Source organism: Peromyscus californicus, unplaced genomic scaffold (assembly GCF_007827085.1).
Source record: "Peromyscus californicus insignis strain IS unplaced genomic scaffold, ASM782708v3 Scaffold_3__1_contigs__length_106647218, whole genome shotgun sequence".
In the NCBI taxonomy this organism is placed as follows: Eukaryota; Metazoa; Chordata; class Mammalia; order Rodentia; family Cricetidae; genus Peromyscus; species Peromyscus californicus.
The window spans coordinates 49,896,708-49,914,570 of record NW_026294551.1 but is presented as its reverse complement, the minus strand read 5'-3'; the positions used below and the strand labels follow the sequence as shown (position 1 = coordinate 49,914,570).

Sequence of the window (17,863 nt, the reverse complement as noted above, 5' to 3'; positions counted from 1 at the left end):
TGAGAGTACAAGGTCAGCCTCGGCTACAGAGCAGGTTCCAGACTATGCAGTGAGACCCTGTCTGGGGCGGGAGGGAGGGTAGTACTTGGTGCTGGCCAGTACTTCTATCTGGGCTGTCTTAAGAGACAACCACAAAGGAGTGCTCGAGTGGAAGGATTGTCTCAGGCATCTCCTGGTGGGGGCTGATTTGATGCTGTGACCATCAGCATATTACTAAATCCCCAAATCTCAGGTTTGTCTATATGTTGACAAGACAGATCTAAGAAGTGAGGTAAGCCTGGAGTCTGAGGGCCTGCATAATGACATGGAGGTATGTTGTACCTGAGGATTTTATCAACTGTTTTGAGGGATTACCTATTAATTACAGGTGTGTGTTGCTAGGGGACTTTGGAGTAGACATACAAACAGACACTGTCCTTAATAGAACACAACTGATGAGTACTAATGTGTACTTCTGAAAACATGCTCCTAGGACGCAGTTTAAGATTTTGCACAGAGCAGCTTATATTTATTATAATTTTTTAATGTGTATGATGTTTTTCCTGCATATATGTCTGTGCACCATGTGCATGCCTGGTGCTCATGGAGGCCAGAAAAGGGCATCAGATCCCCTGGAACTGGAGTTACAGATGGTTGTAAGCCACTGTGTGGGGACTGGAAATCAAACCGGTATCCTCTAGAAGAGCATCCAGTGCTCCTAACCAATGAGCCAGCTCCCAAAGAGCAGATTTTAGTCCGTGTTTATAAGACTAATGAATGGTTATGATTGATAAAATCATCAGTTACTTGTTGACTATATCTTATCTGAAAAGTAATATACATATTGCTCAGAGTTGAAATTAACATTTTTACTTTTGCTCGACAATGTGAGAAAACTGTGTTTCTCTGCAGGTCAGACATGGTTGTGATGCCACGTGCTGGGGCCCAGGACCCAGTGGGTGTCTTCAGACACTTCTGCACAGAGCCATTGATGAAAATAATGAGTCCACTGCCTGCTTTCTTATTCGAAGGTCTGAGAAGCCCAAGTATCTCTCTCTTACTCTGCTTACTGCCAACCGCTTCTTCCTCATGTTAAGTCACATGCATGTAGTTGGCCTTGACTTTCATAATTAAGATTATCAAGGGGCAACTGTTCTGTCATGTCAGGTCAGCTAAGAATCAAGCTAGCTGCGGAGGAGGGAGGGGCTCACATGCCTGGATCAGAACCATCTTCTGCTTCGTTGATTGCATTGACCCCTTTTACCTTCAGACCAGTTCCTGCTGTGGAGGCGAGGCTAGCTTGGAGGAGACCATATGGGCTCCTCTGGGCCCCACCACAACACAGGAACCGGAAAAGCTTGTAGCCCGCCGGGCAGCAGTGGTGCATGCCTTTAATCCCAGCACTCAGGAGGCAGAGGCAGGTGGATCTCTATGAGTTCGAGGCCAGCCTGGTCTACAAAGCGAGATCCAGGGCAGGCACCAAAACTACATGAAGAAAACCCTGTCTCGAAAGAAAAAAAAAAAAAAAGCAAGGTTAATTTGGGAAACTTTGCAAATAGTGTTCCTCAACATTTAAATATGTGCATATCCTTAGGAAATCTGCAACAGTTCTGATTCCCAGGTTGCCCCTAAGACCAATTGCAAGAGAGGCTATGGCAGTGGCACCCAGGCTCTCGAACTTGATGCCAAGGATCAGGGCTAGCAGAATGTGGCAGCGATGGCTTTGTTGTTAGAGTGGGTAAAGCTGCTGCTCTCTAGCACATGCTGCTAGGCCAGGTGGATGGTGACTCTGTTTCCCTATTTTAGTGGCTGTGATGTGAATAGTCCCAGACAACCAGGTACTGATGGAGAAGGAGAAGAGGAGGCAAGAGATGGGCAGACCCCCCTGCATTTGGCAGCCTCATGGGGGCTGGAAGAGACAGTTCAGTGTCTTTTGGAATTCGGTGCCAATGTCAATGCACAGGTATATAGTTTTTCTTTTCTGGGGAGGTAAACTTAAAGGAATCTTCTCTTGTGACAAAGGACCTTGTACATTCTCCAATTCTAGACTTCTGTTTTACCAATTGGGCTTTATTATGACAGATAGTGACCTTGAGTCATGTAGGCTGTCTGGTAATTGAATTGATTTCAGGTTAATTCTCTGTGCCTTGCTTTTCAGCATAAAGAAGGTTGTTTGATCTGTTGTACCTTCTTCTTAGTTCCCTTAAAGATTTCCACACAAAATGGGGTTAGTCTCACACTGAGGACTAAGGACTGTATTTTAAGGACTGTGTCCCATTAATTAGCTCACTGATGCTCTTCAGCGTTCAGACCTGTGGAGGGAGTATCTTTGTGAGCTTTTGTCTGTCTGTCTGTCTGTCTGTTAGCAGACAAGAGGACAACCTTGGGTGTTTTTATTCAGGCACTGTCCAACTAATAGATTTTTTAAGATTATTTACTTTTATGTTTCGCGTGCATGTATGTAAAAGTGTACTATGTGTGTGCCTGGTGCCAGAAGAGACCAGAAAAGGGCACTACATCCCCTGAAACTGGAGTTACAGGCAGTTGTAAGCCTTCATATAGCTACTAGAAGCTGGGGTCCTCTGAAAGAGCAGGAGCAGCCAGTGTTCTTAAATGCTGAGCCATCTCCCCAGCCCCAAAATCCACCTTATTTTCAGACAGGGTCTCCAGTTGGTCTAAGACTGGACAGCTAGGCTGGCTGGCCAGTAAGCTGCAGAATCTACCTGTCTTACCTTCTCCAACACTGGAATTACAAGCCCATGCTCTGTACATGGGTCTGAGGATCAAGCCCCAGTTGTCACATTTGTGAAGCAAATCCTTTACTGCCTGAGCCGGCTCCTCAGCTCCAGAACACTGTAGATTTACAGCCGATGCTTCATCAGCAGAGAGTTGTGGAAATGAGAGCTGAGGACGAAACTGTGTTTGTGCTGGGCTCTCGCTACCACTGGGGCAGTGTGGTCACTGGAACTGTGAGAAGTGTGGTGGAGAGAAGCTGCCAGTCATCTTTATGCTTTACCTCTTTAAAAACTGATTTCAAACACAGGGTCTCATAACTGAAATTTATTTTAAAAATTGCCTCCCTTCATATTGTTCCTGAGTTTTATCTTTCCATTAGCCATGGGAGTTTGTCTCTTATCTCCGTAGGATGCAGAAGGAAGAACACCTATCCATGTGGCCATCAGCAACCAGCATAGCGTCATCATTCAGCTGTTGATTTCTCACCCTAACATTGAGTTGAGTGTACGAGACAGACAAGGGCTGACCCCTTTCGCCTGCGCCATGACTTACAAGAACAATAAGGCAGCTGAGGCCATTCTAAAGCGAGAGTCTGGGGCTGCTGAGCAGGTCAGTGACTAGCCACCACCGTTCGCCACAGCAGAACTTCTCATATGGAGACTAGCCAGAAGCCACAAGGTCCCTTCTACACAAAGACACTTGTTTTAAAATTCACTTCCCCCTTTTCTGAAAATGTAGCTGTTCCAGTGTCTGTGTCTGGTGGCTGAGGGCTGACCTGGTGATATGGACAAGGCTGGGGAAGGGAGCTTACTTGAGGGCCTGGCATTAGAATTCTGTGGGTATGCAGCTGAGCTCACTCTCTGCATTTGCTGGATGCTCTAATAATGAATGCCTCTAAAATACTAACAAACACTGAATTTGAGGTACTTGTGTTGTTTGTCAACTTTTTGAGTGTTTTAGAGGCATTGTTACTGAGCGTATGCATTTCCCTGGTTCTTTGCCATTTCTTTATCATTTCCTAAATCCTGGTTACAACTTGTTTATCTACAACAGTGGGTGGGAAATGACGATATGATTTGATGTGCAGTGAAAGCTGGAATACGTTTGTCAGGTCAGTCCCACAGAAACCCGATTCCAGCCAGCTTGTAGAATTTTGCCAAGACTTAGAAGTAGCCATTTATGGCCAGGCGGCGGCAGTGGCACGCCTTTAATCCCAGCACTCAGGAGGCAGAGCCAGGTGGATCTCTGTAGTTCGAGGCCAGCCTGGTCTACAGACTGAGATCTAGGACAGGCACTAAAACTACACAGAGAAACCCTGTTTCGAAAAAACAAAACAAAACAAAAAAACAACAAAAAAGAAGTAGCCATTTATGATGATGAACAGAGACATGAGCCTGAATGAAATGCAGTCCTGGTACGAAGATGACTGCTTTCTTAGCACAAGCTTTGATACCTTGCCTTTATTATTTTCCTACGTCTGACTGGATATATAGCTTTTAACTTTGCCCATGCTCAGACTGAGTATAAGATAATCATGAATGGGGTTCTCCATCTAGAATGAAACTGGTACTATTTATTGATCTGAGTCCTTTGCAGATTTTATTTACTCCAGCACACACAGTCGACATGTGTGGAGGTGGGCGTGGGGGTAATGCAGAGTGTGGAGTGTGTTGTCCTCCCTTGAACACTTGTACTAATGTATTGATGATTTTCTCTAACTACAGTATATGGTAGGGTTTGATTTGAGGAAGGTGTTCTGGCTACTTCATATCAGCTTGTCTGGGATCTGCCTCCCATTGTGTGTCATTTACTCTAAAGCTTAAGAAAATTTCTGATGCCTGTTTGGCTACTCAGGGAGTGAGATGGGTATCTGGTTTGGTCAAAGCAGAAGCCTTGCAGCTAATCATTAGCTCTTCAAGTGCCTGTCTTTCAGTTTGTCCAGCTCCTACTCTAAGGGTGCCAGGGCAGTGGCTCCTACTGTAAGGCAGTGCCAGGGGGTGGGGTGGCATTTTCTGTTGGAGCTCTGGAACTGAGGAAGGATGTTCCATGACCTCCCCAGTGACCCACTCAGCTTGTGGGCATGCAAGAGGATCCCACTCTTTAAGGGGAGCTGGCTAATAGTGTGGTTCTTACTTGTTTGTTGTTATAGGTAGATAATAAAGGTCGGAATTTTCTTCACGTGGCAGTTCAGAACTCTGACATCGAAAGTGTCTTGTTCCTGATCAGTGTCCAGGCCAATGTGAACTCCAGAGTCCAGGATGCTTCCAAGTTGACCCCACTGCACCTTGCTGTTCAAGCAGGCTCAGAGATCATTGTCCGAAATCTGGTAAGCAACGGAGCAACATGTGAAGCCAAGCATGCTTCAGGGTATGTGCAGAATTTGTCCTTGGAGCTGTTGTGTATGAAAGGCATAAATCTGGGCAACTAAACCAGGAAGACAGATGTGTCAAGAGGTTGCAGGTCCCAAGTGCCCTAGTACACATGCTAGAAGTAGACGTAGAGATGCTGGACTCAGGCCTTGAGGGCCAAGGAGGTTTTGACAGACAACAGAAAAACACTCGAGGTCAGCAGTGTTGTTTGCCTACTATCAGGCTCTCAGCTAAGACTTTTCTCCTCCCTCCCTCCCTCCCTCCCTCCCTCCCTCCCTCCCTCCCTCCCTTACTTGCTGTGTTTGTCCTTTTTTTCCGCCCCCACCCTGCTAACCTGGATGACCTGGAACTCTCTATGCAGATCAATCTGACCTCAAACTAACAGAGATCCACCTGCCTCTGTCTCTGCCTGCCTCCCAAGTTCCACCATTCCCAGATTAGCTGAGACTTTTGAATGAGCTGTCTCTTAATTCTCAGAACTCCAGAAGGAAAGCTTTATACATGTGCAATAAAGAGAGTAGGTTAAAAAGAATCCCCCCAGGCTCTTCTATAGTAATTCATGTAACTAGACTTGCACTTAACTCAAAAGCCTGACTTTCCAGCACAACATAATGTCAGAAAGGGAACAGGCCTGAAAAAGAAAGTGTATGGTGGTTAGACAGAATGTATGTGGATATTTTATATAGAGGAATTTGTTTGAAATTTGAGAATTGTAAGCAGTATGGACATTCCTGTATAATACAGAGAGTCTAATTTGCAGTTTTAGTGTACTGAAGTCTTAGAATTACTATGTCCTTAAGGGACAGCCATTGAACATACTGGTGGATTATTTGCCTTTGCCGCTGGTTTTCCTGTGTTTGCTTCAATAGGAATTTCTGCAAGATCTTCTTGCATTCAAGCTCTGCCAGGAGGGTAGATTGTCAGTTTCTATAGATAAGAGAAGACCTGTAGACTTGGCCCTACTAATGGGACCTTGAACTATGGGAGAGGCTGATTGAGTAATCAACTTTAACAGCTTCTTGCAGGAGCCAAGGTGAATGAATTAACCAAGCATCGTCAGACCGCCCTCCATCTTGCTGCCCAGCAGGACCTGCCCACCATCTGCTCAGTCCTTCTAGAGAATGGAGTGGACTTTGCTGCTGTGGATGAGAATGGAAATAATGGTAATTGCTAGGCATCACATTATGTGCAGTGCTGTGTGCTTGGGCAGTCCTGCTCTACAGTGGAGTTGCAATGCACCCTTGGGTCTGTTCCCCCTCAGGAAGGTTCACTTATACAGGAACAGAGCTCTGGACAGGTCCTGCCACTGAACAGCTTCCCAATTTGATCATAACCCTGGTAGTCTAAACTATTTAGTTTTTCAGTTGCATTTTTAAAAATCATTTAAAAGTAGGTCTGTGTAGGGGAATGTACACGTGAGTGCCAGTGTCCTCAGAGGCCAGAGGTGTTGGATCCTTAGGAACTGGAGTTATAAACTATTGTGAGCTGCCTGGCTTGGGTGCTAGGAATTGAACTAAGGTCCTCTGCAAGAGCAGTGCATGCTCTGAACCATCTCTACAGCCCAGTGACTTTATTTTGTTTTTTATGTACGTTTCTAGAGGATAATTTACAGGAGTCAGTTCTGTCATACATGTGGATCCTGGGGATTAAATTTAGGTCTTAAGGCTTGTTGGCAAGTACCCAGTGGTCGGTCTGACTGTCTGAGTTACTTTTCTACTGCTCTGACAATGCGCCATGACTATCATGGTAGGGAGCATGGCAGCAGGTAGGCCAGCATGGTGCTGCAGCAGTAGCTGACAGCTTCCATCTCAGCCACAATCATGAGGCAGAAAGAGCGCTAACTGAGAATGGCGTGGGCTTTTGAAACTTCAAATCCCACCCTCAGTGACACACCTCCTCCAACAAGACCATGCCTCCTAATCCTTCCCAAACAGCTGCACCAAATATACCAAATAGAGAATCATCAAATATAGGATCCTATGGGGCCATTCTCATTCAAACAGTGAGAGACGGAAAGCAAACACAGAGACAGAAGCCATTAAATCTCATGCCGGTAAAACCACCAGCATAGGAAGCAGCGCTTAAGACATTGCACTGATGACTTAGGGTGGGGTAGGGAGAGGATATGAAAGGATGGCTCTGTACTTGGCTGAGTGCATTTAGATGGGGTCAGGAGGAGACAGAGCTTTCTCTGTGTGCTTCTGGACTCGCACAGTAAGAGGATTTGCTTCCCAGCTCTTCATCTTGCGGTCATGCATGGTCGACTCAACAACATCCGAGCTCTTCTGACCGAGTGCACAGTGGATGCTGAAGCCTTTAATCTGAGGTGAGTGTGACTGGTCCAGCCACAGACTAGGGTACCTGGTGGCCTCGCCTATTGCCTCCCCAAGCCCCAGGTGCACTGGGGTAGCCTTTGGTTCATGGTAGTTTTGATTTTGTAATGACTACTTTTTAAAAATCTACTTTTGTCTGGTATAATAGGTCCTTTAGATTTAGTTAAGATCACAGAGTTCAGAAAATTCCTTCTTTGGTGTGACAGTTAAGACAGATACATGTCTAACCTTTGCAACTCGTTTTTATCAGAGGCCAGTCACCACTACACATTCTGGGACAATATGGCAAAGAGAATGCAGCAGCCATCTTTGATCTCTTCTTAGAGTGCATGCCTGAATATCCTCTGGACAAACCAGATGCAGAAGGTAACACAGGTATGCAAATAAGGTGTCTGAATCTCAGCAACTGTGGAATGTCTCTACCATGGAATCAGGTGTCTGACATCTGAAATGCTTCAGGTACTCCAGAACCTCATCCCTGTGACCAGGCAGGCCTTTACAGTTGTAATTACTCTTAATCTGCCTTTTACTCGGTTAACCAGGACCCTTCCATGCTTCTGTTTGAGCAGAAATAAGATATAACCAAGACTCAGGGGCTCCAGGAAATATGCCTCAGTACCTGTGACATGCTTTGAAGAAGTAGCAAGTTCTACCTAGGTGCTTTCTTGACAAGGATAATAAGCAGGCCTCTCTAGTTTCTTACTTTTATGTGTTTTTGACATGCTTTTGCAATCAGTCTACTCAAGCTACTTGCCCAGGTTGTAGCTTAAGAAGCATGTAGGAAGAGACTTTATGTCCAGGGTTCTGATTCATGGAGACTTAGTTTCAAGTGTCTCTTTGTGTTATATTTTAAAGGTGATTGAGTAAATTCTTAGCCTTGTACCCATGTCCTCATTTGATGCTAGGATTAAGAGCCCTCTTGTTACTGCATCATTTTGAGTTAAAAATTTAATCAAGTGTCAGCTTAAGGGAAGCCAAGGGAGCTGCTGCTAGTTGTAACTGTAGAGAAGAACAGAATAGTTAGATCAGAGCTTAGCTTTCTGCTGGGACAGCATTTCACAAAGAGTGGCTCCTTTGGATGGAAGAACATTCTAGAACATGTTCCTATACTAATTTTACTTCTCTGTATGTACCGAAATCACAAGTCTTTATATTTAGTTACATGGCAAATAGCTTTGTCTTTAGTGGTAAAAGCAGTGATTTTTGACTGGGGAAGCCAACTGAGAAAACTTTTTTTTTTTTCCCTATGTTGGATCTCTACATTAGTTTTTTATTACAGACCTCAACTATAGTATCACCTGGTTTCTGGCTGAACCCTTTTTTGGAAGACATACCAGATTCTGCATGGAGTTCTCACTAGCACTTCAAACTCTTCCATGTCTGCAGACGACTAACAGTGTCCTGTCAGTGCTCTGCTCTGCCTGCCCTTCAGCACTGGCCAGCTGGACTGGTGGGCAACAGCCTTACCTGCGGTTTTGTTTTCCAGTGCTGCTCTTAGCATACATGAAAGGGAATGCCAACTTGTGCCGTGCCATCGTTCGGTCTGGGGCTCGCCTTGGGGTGAATAATAACCAAGGAGTCAACATTTTCAATTACCAGGTTGCCACTAAGCAGCTTCTGTTTAGATTATTAGGTAAGCAGCATACTTTCTATACTCTTCTGCAAGCACAGTTATAATGTTGATGTGTAGAAGTACTGGTGATCTTTAAATCTCTGTCTTTTGGGGGGTGGGGTGGTTTTTGAGACAGGGTTTCTCTGTGTAATAGTTCTGGCTGTCCCTGAACTCAATTTGTTAGCCTCAAACTCACAGAGATCTGCCTGCCTCTGCTTCCCTAGTGCTGGGATTAAAGGCATGCGCTACCACTACCTGGCTCTAAATCTCGTAATTTTCTCTGAGATCTGAACCTGCTGCTTCCAGGCACCATGTAAGGCTCTTTCTATGAAAGGGGAAGGGCCTCTTTTCAGAGTGCTTGCTGTGACAGCCCTATCGTTTTCCCATTTCCCCTAAACTTTTATGAAGCCCACAAGCTCTCAGCTGGTCATACTGACTATGCCTTTTGGCTGGTTTTATTTATTTAATAATTTTTAAAGACTTATTTTTTTGTATGAGTGTTCTGCTTGAATATATGTATGTGTACCATATGCATGCTTGGTGCCTGTGGAGATCAGAAGAAGGCATCAGGTCCCTGGAACTGGAGTCAGGGGTGGTTGTGAGCCCCAATGTGGTACCAGGAACGAAACCTGGATCATTTGCAAGAAAAACAAATGCTCTTAACTATTGAGCCATTTCTCCAGCCCTCAACTCTTTTTTCTTACTTGTGTGTTTTTATGCCTTTCTTTTGAGATAGTAGCAAGAATTAGAATATCCTAAGCTGGGTGTGGTGATGGCAAACATGTATTATCCCAGCAAGAAGTTCAAGAGATGAAAGCCAGGGGATGGAGAGACCTGGGTTGTTCCCACATGGGAATCCAGTGCTCTCTTCTGGCCTCGAGGGGCAATGCACACATGGTGTACATACATACATGTAGGCGAAACACCCATACGGATAAAATTAAATTTAATTTCAATTAAAAAAAAATTGAAAGCCAAGGGCCATCAAATGACTGTGTGGATAACCAAGGAGTCAACATTTTCAATTTGAAAGTATGCTGCTTACCTAAGGTGCTGAGTTTAGCCCCCAGAATCCATGTAAAGGTGAAGGAGGGACTAATTCTACACAGTTGGCTCTTGACCTCCACAGGCAAGCTGTACTTGTATCATACCCCACAGCTCCACTAATAAACAACTTTGAAATCTTTCACAGCCAGTTTGAGCTACAGAGCAAATCAGTGGGTGACATGTAATGACAAAGAGAATGAAAATAGCACCAAGAAAGGAAGGGGAGGGGACAGAAGGATGCTGGATGCATCGCCAGCTACAGTTAGTAGAACTAAGGTCTGGTGTTCTCCAGCACATTAGTGCTGCTATGCTAACAATTCCATATTTGATAAAGAACTAGAAAAAGGAATTCATGTGTTTCCAGCACAAAGAATGATAAAGCTTAAAGGAAAGGGGAAGGCTAATTATCTTGATTTGATCATCACATATTGGTACATCATCAGATCTTCATACCATTATCTCAGAAATAAAATTTATCAAGTGTCAAATTAAAACTTTTCAGAGGGTCAGCAGGATGGCTCAGCAGGTAAAGTGTGTGCTGCCCAAGCCTGATGACCTGGGTTCTATTCCTGAAACCCACATAAAGGTAGGAGAGAAATGACACCGCAGAGTTGTCCTCTGGCTGTCACATACACACATGCACCCACACATATACTTTATTTTTAAAGATTTTCTTTTCTTTTTCTTTTTAATGGGGCTGGAGAGATGCCTTAGTGCTGGCTTCTCTTTGAAGAACCAGGTTCAATTTCCAGCATCTACGTGGTAGAGCACAGCCATTTGTAACTTCAGTTCCAAGGGATCTGACACTCATCTTCTGCCACCCTCTATGCATATGGCAAAAACGTACATGCAGACAGAATGCCCATACATGGAAAAAATAAAATGAAAAGTTGTTTTTTTGTTTTTGTTTTTTTTTTTTTTTAAGAAAAATGCACTTATTTTTAAAGGATTTTTAAATTTCTGTGAATGTATGTATACCTGTGTGAGTTTATATGTACCTCTTTCATGTAGGTGCCCTCAGAGACCAGAGGGTGTCATACCCCCTGGTATTGGAGTCCTTAACCATTGAGCTATCTCTCCAACCCTACTAATAATACTTACATATTTACATTTTAAAGGAACCTTTGTGTTGTTATACATAGTCTTAGTTGTCCCTATGGTATGCACTTGGTCAGCCTTTTCAGCACTCAGTAGGTGCCTGTGGCAATTCTAGCTCCATGTGTTCAACCCATTTGCTGCCCCTCTCTGTACAGAGCAACAGCACCCTGCCCAGGATACTTTGCCAATTTACAGAGTGCAACTGCAACTTGTCTGCATTAGTTTGTTCTTCAGGCCATCTCTCTGTTGGTCCCACCAGACTGAATCACGCTATCCAGAATCCCGAGATCCCTCTCTTTGTTGTTCACACATCCCACTTGTCTGTGGGACAAACAGCCCCCTAAATTCACAGATTCCTCTTCCTTGTTTCCTCTGTTGTGGTTCCCTCTACTGTTTCCAACCCTTGAGCCCCTGGCAGTTTTTCTGTGGTGTGGTCTCTGCTCTCATAGTGTGTTACCCCACACATGCCGCTGATTCACACCTCCAGCTGTGTTTCCTTCTGTTCCAGCATGCCTGGCAAATGCTGATTCTCCAGGCTCCTCTGTGAAGCTTCCCCTGACCAGTTGGAATGTCCTGCGCCTCCTCTGCAGCCTAGTCTGTCCAGCACATCACTGGGTAACAAGTAGTCTTCTGTGTGTGTTACAGATATGCTCTCCAAGGAGCCTCCGTGGTGTGACGGCTCCAACTGCTATGAGTGCACTGCCAAGTTTGGAGTCACAACTCGCAAACATCACTGGTAAGAAAGGCCCCACCGTCATTTGCAGAGAAGCAGGAGCTTCAGCTGTGTCATCACTTCCGTACTTGTCCATGATGAGCCACGAGCCTGTCAGGGCCTGAGCCACTCCTGGGCAGAAGTTAACCAGACAGAATGAGGAGATGGTAGAACTGAGCAGGATCCACTGTGAAGGGAGAATAGGGAAAGCAGGAGTACCCAGACTTGCGGCTTTCCTGGGTGCTAAGGTTCCATCACTGCCTCACAGGGTGCTAAGGACTAGATGGCAGTCTTAGCAAGGTGGGCAGCTTATAGTCTTGCTGTTTGCTTTAGCTTAGCTACTAGTTGGTATTTTGTTAAGAACTAAATATGATATGGGACTTGGTGTGATTTGGCTGGCAGTTGGCAGAGTTGGCCACAGATGCCAGTCAGAGTTCCCTGGCCATTTGGGAACAGTCTGCTTTTCAGTGCTCCTCACACTTCTTTCTTTGCCTCCACAGTCGTCACTGCGGCCGTCTTCTCTGCCATAAATGCTCAACCAAGGAGATTCCTATTATAAAGTTTGACCTGAACAAGCCTGTGCGGGTTTGCAACATTTGCTTTGATGTACTGACTCTGGGTGGAGTCTCCTAGTGAGCCCCAGGAGGGTCCAGGCCTGCATCCCCTGGTACCTCCCCAGCAGCTGCTCTACTCACCAGCCTGCCTCCTACCCAGAGCAAGAGCTGGCAGTTGTCTTCCTGTGGCAGAAGACTGGAATAATTACAGACCCTGGTGTGACCCATTTCAGATGATTCTGTCTGACTGTCAAGCTGTGGTCTATTGCACTAGATGTCTCACTGGTCGGACCAGGCCAGTGTAGCCTGGGTGACCCGTGTGATAGGCACCGGCTAGCAGCACACAAGGACACTTGGAGTCAATGTTCCCTTCTGATAGTATAGTGTCCATCTCGGAGAATTCCGTCTTCCTGCCTGGGCTGACTCAGAGGCAGAGCCTGACAGAGTAGAGAGCAGCTGCCAGACAGAGCTGATTACTCTAGGGTGGTGACTCCTCTCCGCGGCTATGGCCTTTAATGCACAGTGTTTTCATAAAGATAATAGGAACCTCTTGCCCTCAAGTCTTTTCTTTCTTTTTTAAGCTAAGCTGTATTTTTTAGTGAGCTGCCCCTTTTAAAAAGGTGAAATCTTTCTAAACAGGGTTCAAAGATGAGAGCTGAAAAATTGTGGCCTTAACAACCGAAAGCTTTACCAATGTTGATACTGCTGGGTGTCCGAGTGCAGCGGCAGCTTGACACCCAGCAGCTGTCTCATTCTCTCGTCTTGCTGCGTCCTGTCTGTGGAGTCCTCAGTCGCTGCCACTTGAGTGGTACAAGAAATGCACTTTGACTGTGCTGCACTTTTTCTAAAGCTGCATCATTGGTGAATCCAACTCAAAAAGCCCTTCACATCCCTTCTATAGTGGCTCTGATGGCCAGCTCGGACTAAACCTCAGCACACACTGATCTTAAAGGGAAAACTACCAAGAAGGAAGAAACTCGTACTGACGAGAAAGATGAGTATGACTTGAGTCCAGGTCCTCTCTCCCTGACACATCCTTCCTGCTAAAAGCTTGCCGTGCATGCTGAGTGCTGCTGGGGCCAGTTCTGAGTAGTGCCCTGCCCATCAGAGCCAGCAGCCAAACTGTGAGCAGCCTGTTTTGGAAGTCTGGCTGAAATGTGGAGCAAGGCTCTGAAGCACAGGGCGTTGGTTCCTCCTGCTGCCTGTATTAACCCTGGGATGCTGGGCCTCTTCCTTTTTAATGTTTGGCCAGTGTTTTGGGTTGTTTCTGGCTTGGAATTTAATTTTTTTTTTTCAATTTTATTATATTGCACACTGAAGGAGAAAGTTCTACCACTTTTTTTTTTTTTTTTTTTGGTTTTTCAAGACAGGGTTTCTCTGTGTAGCTTTGCACCTTTCCTGGAACTCACTTGGTAGCCCAGGCTGGCCTCGAACTCACAGAGATCCGCCTGCCTCTGCCTCCCGAGTGCTGGGATTAAAGGCGTGCGCCACCCCTACCCGGCCACTTTTTTTTTTTTTTTTTTTTTAAAGAAACAAAAACACAACTACTCTGAGATGAACACTAGTTACACTCAGAGATTAGCAGTGTCAATCACACACACTGATCTTTTTGAGACAGTTGATAACCCCCCATTATCTGCATTAATGGAGTACGGATGTATGAATAAAGGGACTTCTTTTGGCATCGCTCCCTTTCTTGGCTAGTGGGAGGCCCTTTCTTGGCTAGTGGGATGTCCTCCATTCTGTAGAGTTAGACTCTTTAACTGCCTACACACATAGAAAATGTGCTGAGAAACCAGTGTGCTACTTCCTGAAAGTACTTGTGTGATTTATATGTTTAATATTAGCTTGTATGCAGGGGTTGAAAGGAAGAGTTACTTGGAGGAGTGCCACTGTCCCCCAGCCTGTGACTTACTTCATAGGGAGTTTTTATGGAAATATTTAGCCAGTCTTGGCCAACAACTATATGAAGGAAGCATGTGGTCTGTTTCCAATTTATTGTTGCCTAAAAGGGATCACAGAGACCTAGAATTTAGTTGGTGCCATGATTTCTTTAATGAGGAAGGTAATTATGGTTCCGCTATGAACCAAGGCGGGTGGCACACATAAACTTGGTTTATGATCACAGTGAGAGGGAAGAATAGGGAATCAGGGTGAAGCTGACCATTTTGTCCTTGCCCTACAACACCAGTTTCAGTAACAATTTTGCCTATAACTGTACTTAAAACCTGAAGATCATGCCCCAAAATATGTGGGTTCAAGCTTCTATTCCTTCAGAGGTCAACATAGTGACCAGCTATGGCAGAAAGAGGCTGTGTGACTTGAGCTCGGTACCCATGCTGCAGACATGGCTCAGGCATCCTTCCACAGCCCGACCATGCCCTGCTCCCTGCCCTACACTCCTGCTGTGCACTGCCCTGGCCAGGACCAGACTTCCTGTGTCTCTCCTGTGCTCTCTCCATGCTGACCAGACTTCACCATGGAACTGCTTAGCTGTTCTTGTTCAGTTTTAATCAGTACCTTGACAACTTGCAGCAAAACTTCATTTTATTAATTGAAAAAGCTGCCAGTTGTGAATGAGCAGAGCAGGAAGAATCAACGTCACTGAAACACAATTGCTGCATCAGTTAGCACTGCTGTGCTTGCCTAGCTGTTTAACTGCCTCTTATGCATCTCTAGTCTTACTGCATCATTAGGGCTTTTTGTTTTTTTTAGACAGGTACAAACCATGTGCTGATCGTAGCTAGTTTGCTGTGATCCTCTAACAGCGATGTCCCACCAGCTTAAGTGCCTACACTGAGGACTCCCTTGTTTCCAGTTGTCTTTCACTGGTGTCTCACTCAGTGATGTGTTACAACACTAGTTCTGGGCCTATTCCACCCCAAAAACTAATTCAGTCAAGGCTGAATATTAGACTGCTCAGTTCACCTGCCATATTCTCTCCAAGGAGTGGGGTCCACATGATGTTTTTACCCTCTACCTCAGGGCCCTGAGTTGTTTCTCACTACCTGTCAGCTTCCTCCTTTTCCTTGAATGGGTCTTTCAGGGAACTGGGTGTGTGGTCTCACTGCCCTTCCCAAGTCGTGCCTGCCCCCCATACTCAACTGTTCCAGCCCTAGGCTTGTTCGCAGACAAGGGGTGGAGGGCAAAGCCTCCATCTAGGATTTCCTTACCTGGAGAAAAGAACTTGGCTGAACTGCCAAATACTTCGGCCTGAGAGGCAGCAATAGCATCATGTACAAGTAAATGTATGCCTCCCTCACAAACACTGGCTTCCTTCAGGTCCAGCCCCCTAGAGCCACCTGAAGCCAAAGAGTTCCCTTGCCAGCCCAACAGAGGAAGCAGCTCAGCAAAGGTCTCTGAGTCATGCTCACTACAGAACTGATCTAATGAAAACCTGAGTGTGTGACTGGTTAACTAAATAGTTAAATTCCCAGTGTCAAAGATGCCTTAAAGCCTTTCTCTGGAGGATCATTGCCTATACAGTTCCTCTTTCGTGTGGCATAAATAATATATTAACTGTTACACCTGACAGCATTGGTTTCCTATAGCAAGGGAGTCTGGGGACGGCTGGACTTACTGACTTGCCTGTTTGGGAGCTGTGTGGAGCTGGGTGTTCTGTGACATCCTTGTAGGACCAAGGACAAGGCAGCAGCTGGGCCTTTAAAACTGCAGGCACATGTTTGGGTAGATCACTTTGGCTTCCAAACCACTCTGGTGGTGCTCAGTGTGGGAATGACAGCATCATCTGGGACCATGGCGCGCTTAGCAGCATTGTTTCTTTGGAGTCTGTGTAATGGAATGTATTTTTCAAATATTGGTATTTTCATTTTCTGTAATACTTCCTTATAATAAAAATGAGGCAAAATTGTGACTCTTAAGTGGAAGCTTTAATTAAAGACATTTATGTTATAGCTACTTCTAACCCAGAGGTACCAATGAACATTAAAAAAAAAAAATTCTAAAAAATTGAGCCAGGCAGTGGTGGTACACACTTGTTATCACAGAGGCAGGGGGATCTTTGTGAGTTTGTGGCTAGCCTGGTCTGCAGAGCTAGTTCCAGGACAGCCAGAGCTACATAGAGAAACCCTGTTTCAAAGAACTAAAGATAAGAGGGCTGGAGAGTTGGCTCAGTAGTTAAAAGCAATTGTTACAAAAGACTTGGGTTCCATTCCCAGCACCCACATGGAAACTCACAACCTCAAGCACCAGGCATACGTGTGATACACAGATATACATGCAGGCAAAGTACTCAAAGTAATAAAAAGAATATATTTAAAAACATCTAGAGCAGCTACCCTTTACATTTCAAATTCTCTATTTTATGTGACACATATTGGCAGCTGTCACAAAGTGTTTTGTGTAGAGTGAGCAGCTGCTGCACTCTCTCCCTGCCTCCCAAGTTCAAGTTTCCGTGATGCATGTGAGTGCTGATGGAGTTTCAGCTGTCTGGCCCGTGGAAGTTGTCCAGAGAATCCTGGACTCCTTTATTCCATTATTTCATAAGGAATCACCCATGATGAGCTTACCACTGGCCAATATGAAGAAAAAGGGGGTGGGGGCTGGCACTGTGGGCTTCAGAGAATGTCAAGGAAGGTCTAGTGGCCTGCAGAGTAAAATCTGGTCCATAAAGCTGTTCAACTCTAGCATGAAAAAGGAATAAAAATTCTGGTGAGCGGGTCTTCCGGATACTTCCTTGGACGAATGTGTTCTTTTCTCTAGCCCACTTTCCTTTTGCTTGCCAACCCAGACTCAGACTAGCTATGTGATCTAGCTCATTATGTAGGGGCTTCTTATGAACTTGGATGTCCCATCCCCTTTAATCCCAGCACTCGGGAACCAGGCTCAGGGCTGTCTAGAATTCAGAACAAGGTCCTTGATTAGTTCACTGTGAGTTCCTGCCCTGGGAGTGCAAACATCATGCTCATGGTCCACGAATGTATGAATCAGTCCAGTGTGTCCAGTGTTAGGCTGACAGGATTCATCATTCAAGCCCATGAGGGTAAAACCTTTTGTGGGGGTGGGGATGGGATGGTGCAGGGTCTCACTAAAAGCCTGGACTGTAGGGAACTTGCTATTTAGATCAAGCTAGTCTCAAAGATCTGCCTGTCTCTGCCTCTAGGATTCAAGGGTTGCACCACCATGCCCACAAGAGTTGAGCAACCAAGTGCTGGTGGAGAGCTGGGCAAGAGTTGAAATCTACTCTGTGGGACTATGGCTAATGAAGGTACTCAGGCAGGGCCTCTGTAGACAGGACTGTTGAAAAATAAACAGGAGACTAATGGAGTGAGGGAGAGAGATTCCCCAGAAGGAAGGGTTTGCATGTAGGGATTACATAGAGCAAGACCAGAGAGCATGCATGGCACATAGGGAAGGAATAGCTGCCAGACAGGCAATGCAGGGGACCCCTCTGCCACAGTGCT

The 17,863-nt window shown here is 45.4% G+C and overlaps 2 protein-coding genes across 5 annotated transcripts in view; one reads left to right on the top strand and one right to left on the bottom strand.

The window, feature by feature from the left end:
• Window positions 1-16,314, top strand: part of Ankfy1 (ankyrin repeat and FYVE domain containing 1) — a 68,921-nt gene extending 52,607 nt beyond the window's left edge. For both annotated transcript variants that reach the window (XM_052756187.1, XM_052756188.1), the window contains exons 16-25: window positions 892-1,010; window positions 1,786-1,942; window positions 3,124-3,324; window positions 4,865-5,041; window positions 6,100-6,247; window positions 7,320-7,410; window positions 7,668-7,792; window positions 8,904-9,050; window positions 11,820-11,910; window positions 12,387-16,314. In XM_052756187.1, the coding sequence (XP_052612147.1) occupies window positions 892-1,010; window positions 1,786-1,942; window positions 3,124-3,324; window positions 4,865-5,041; window positions 6,100-6,247; window positions 7,320-7,410; window positions 7,668-7,792; window positions 8,904-9,050; window positions 11,820-11,910; window positions 12,387-12,519 (1,389 nt within the window). In that variant the 3' untranslated portion in view covers window positions 12,520-16,314. The remainder of the gene's footprint in view (window positions 1-891; window positions 1,011-1,785; window positions 1,943-3,123; window positions 3,325-4,864; window positions 5,042-6,099; window positions 6,248-7,319; window positions 7,411-7,667; window positions 7,793-8,903; window positions 9,051-11,819; window positions 11,911-12,386) is intronic.
• LOC128121475 (neuferricin) overlaps window positions 1-17,863 on the bottom strand; it is a 38,727-nt gene that overhangs the window by 2,620 nt on the left and 18,244 nt on the right. The window contains exon 6 of one of the 3 annotated variants that reach the window (XR_008222203.1): window positions 11,933-12,018. The exons of 1 other annotated variant lie outside the window; for it this stretch is intronic. The gene's annotated coding sequence lies outside the window, so the exon portion shown is untranslated. Of the gene's footprint in view, window positions 1-11,932; window positions 12,019-12,055; window positions 12,074-17,863 lie in introns of those variants that run through there. One more of the 3 variants, XR_008222204.1, reaches the window with a different exon arrangement.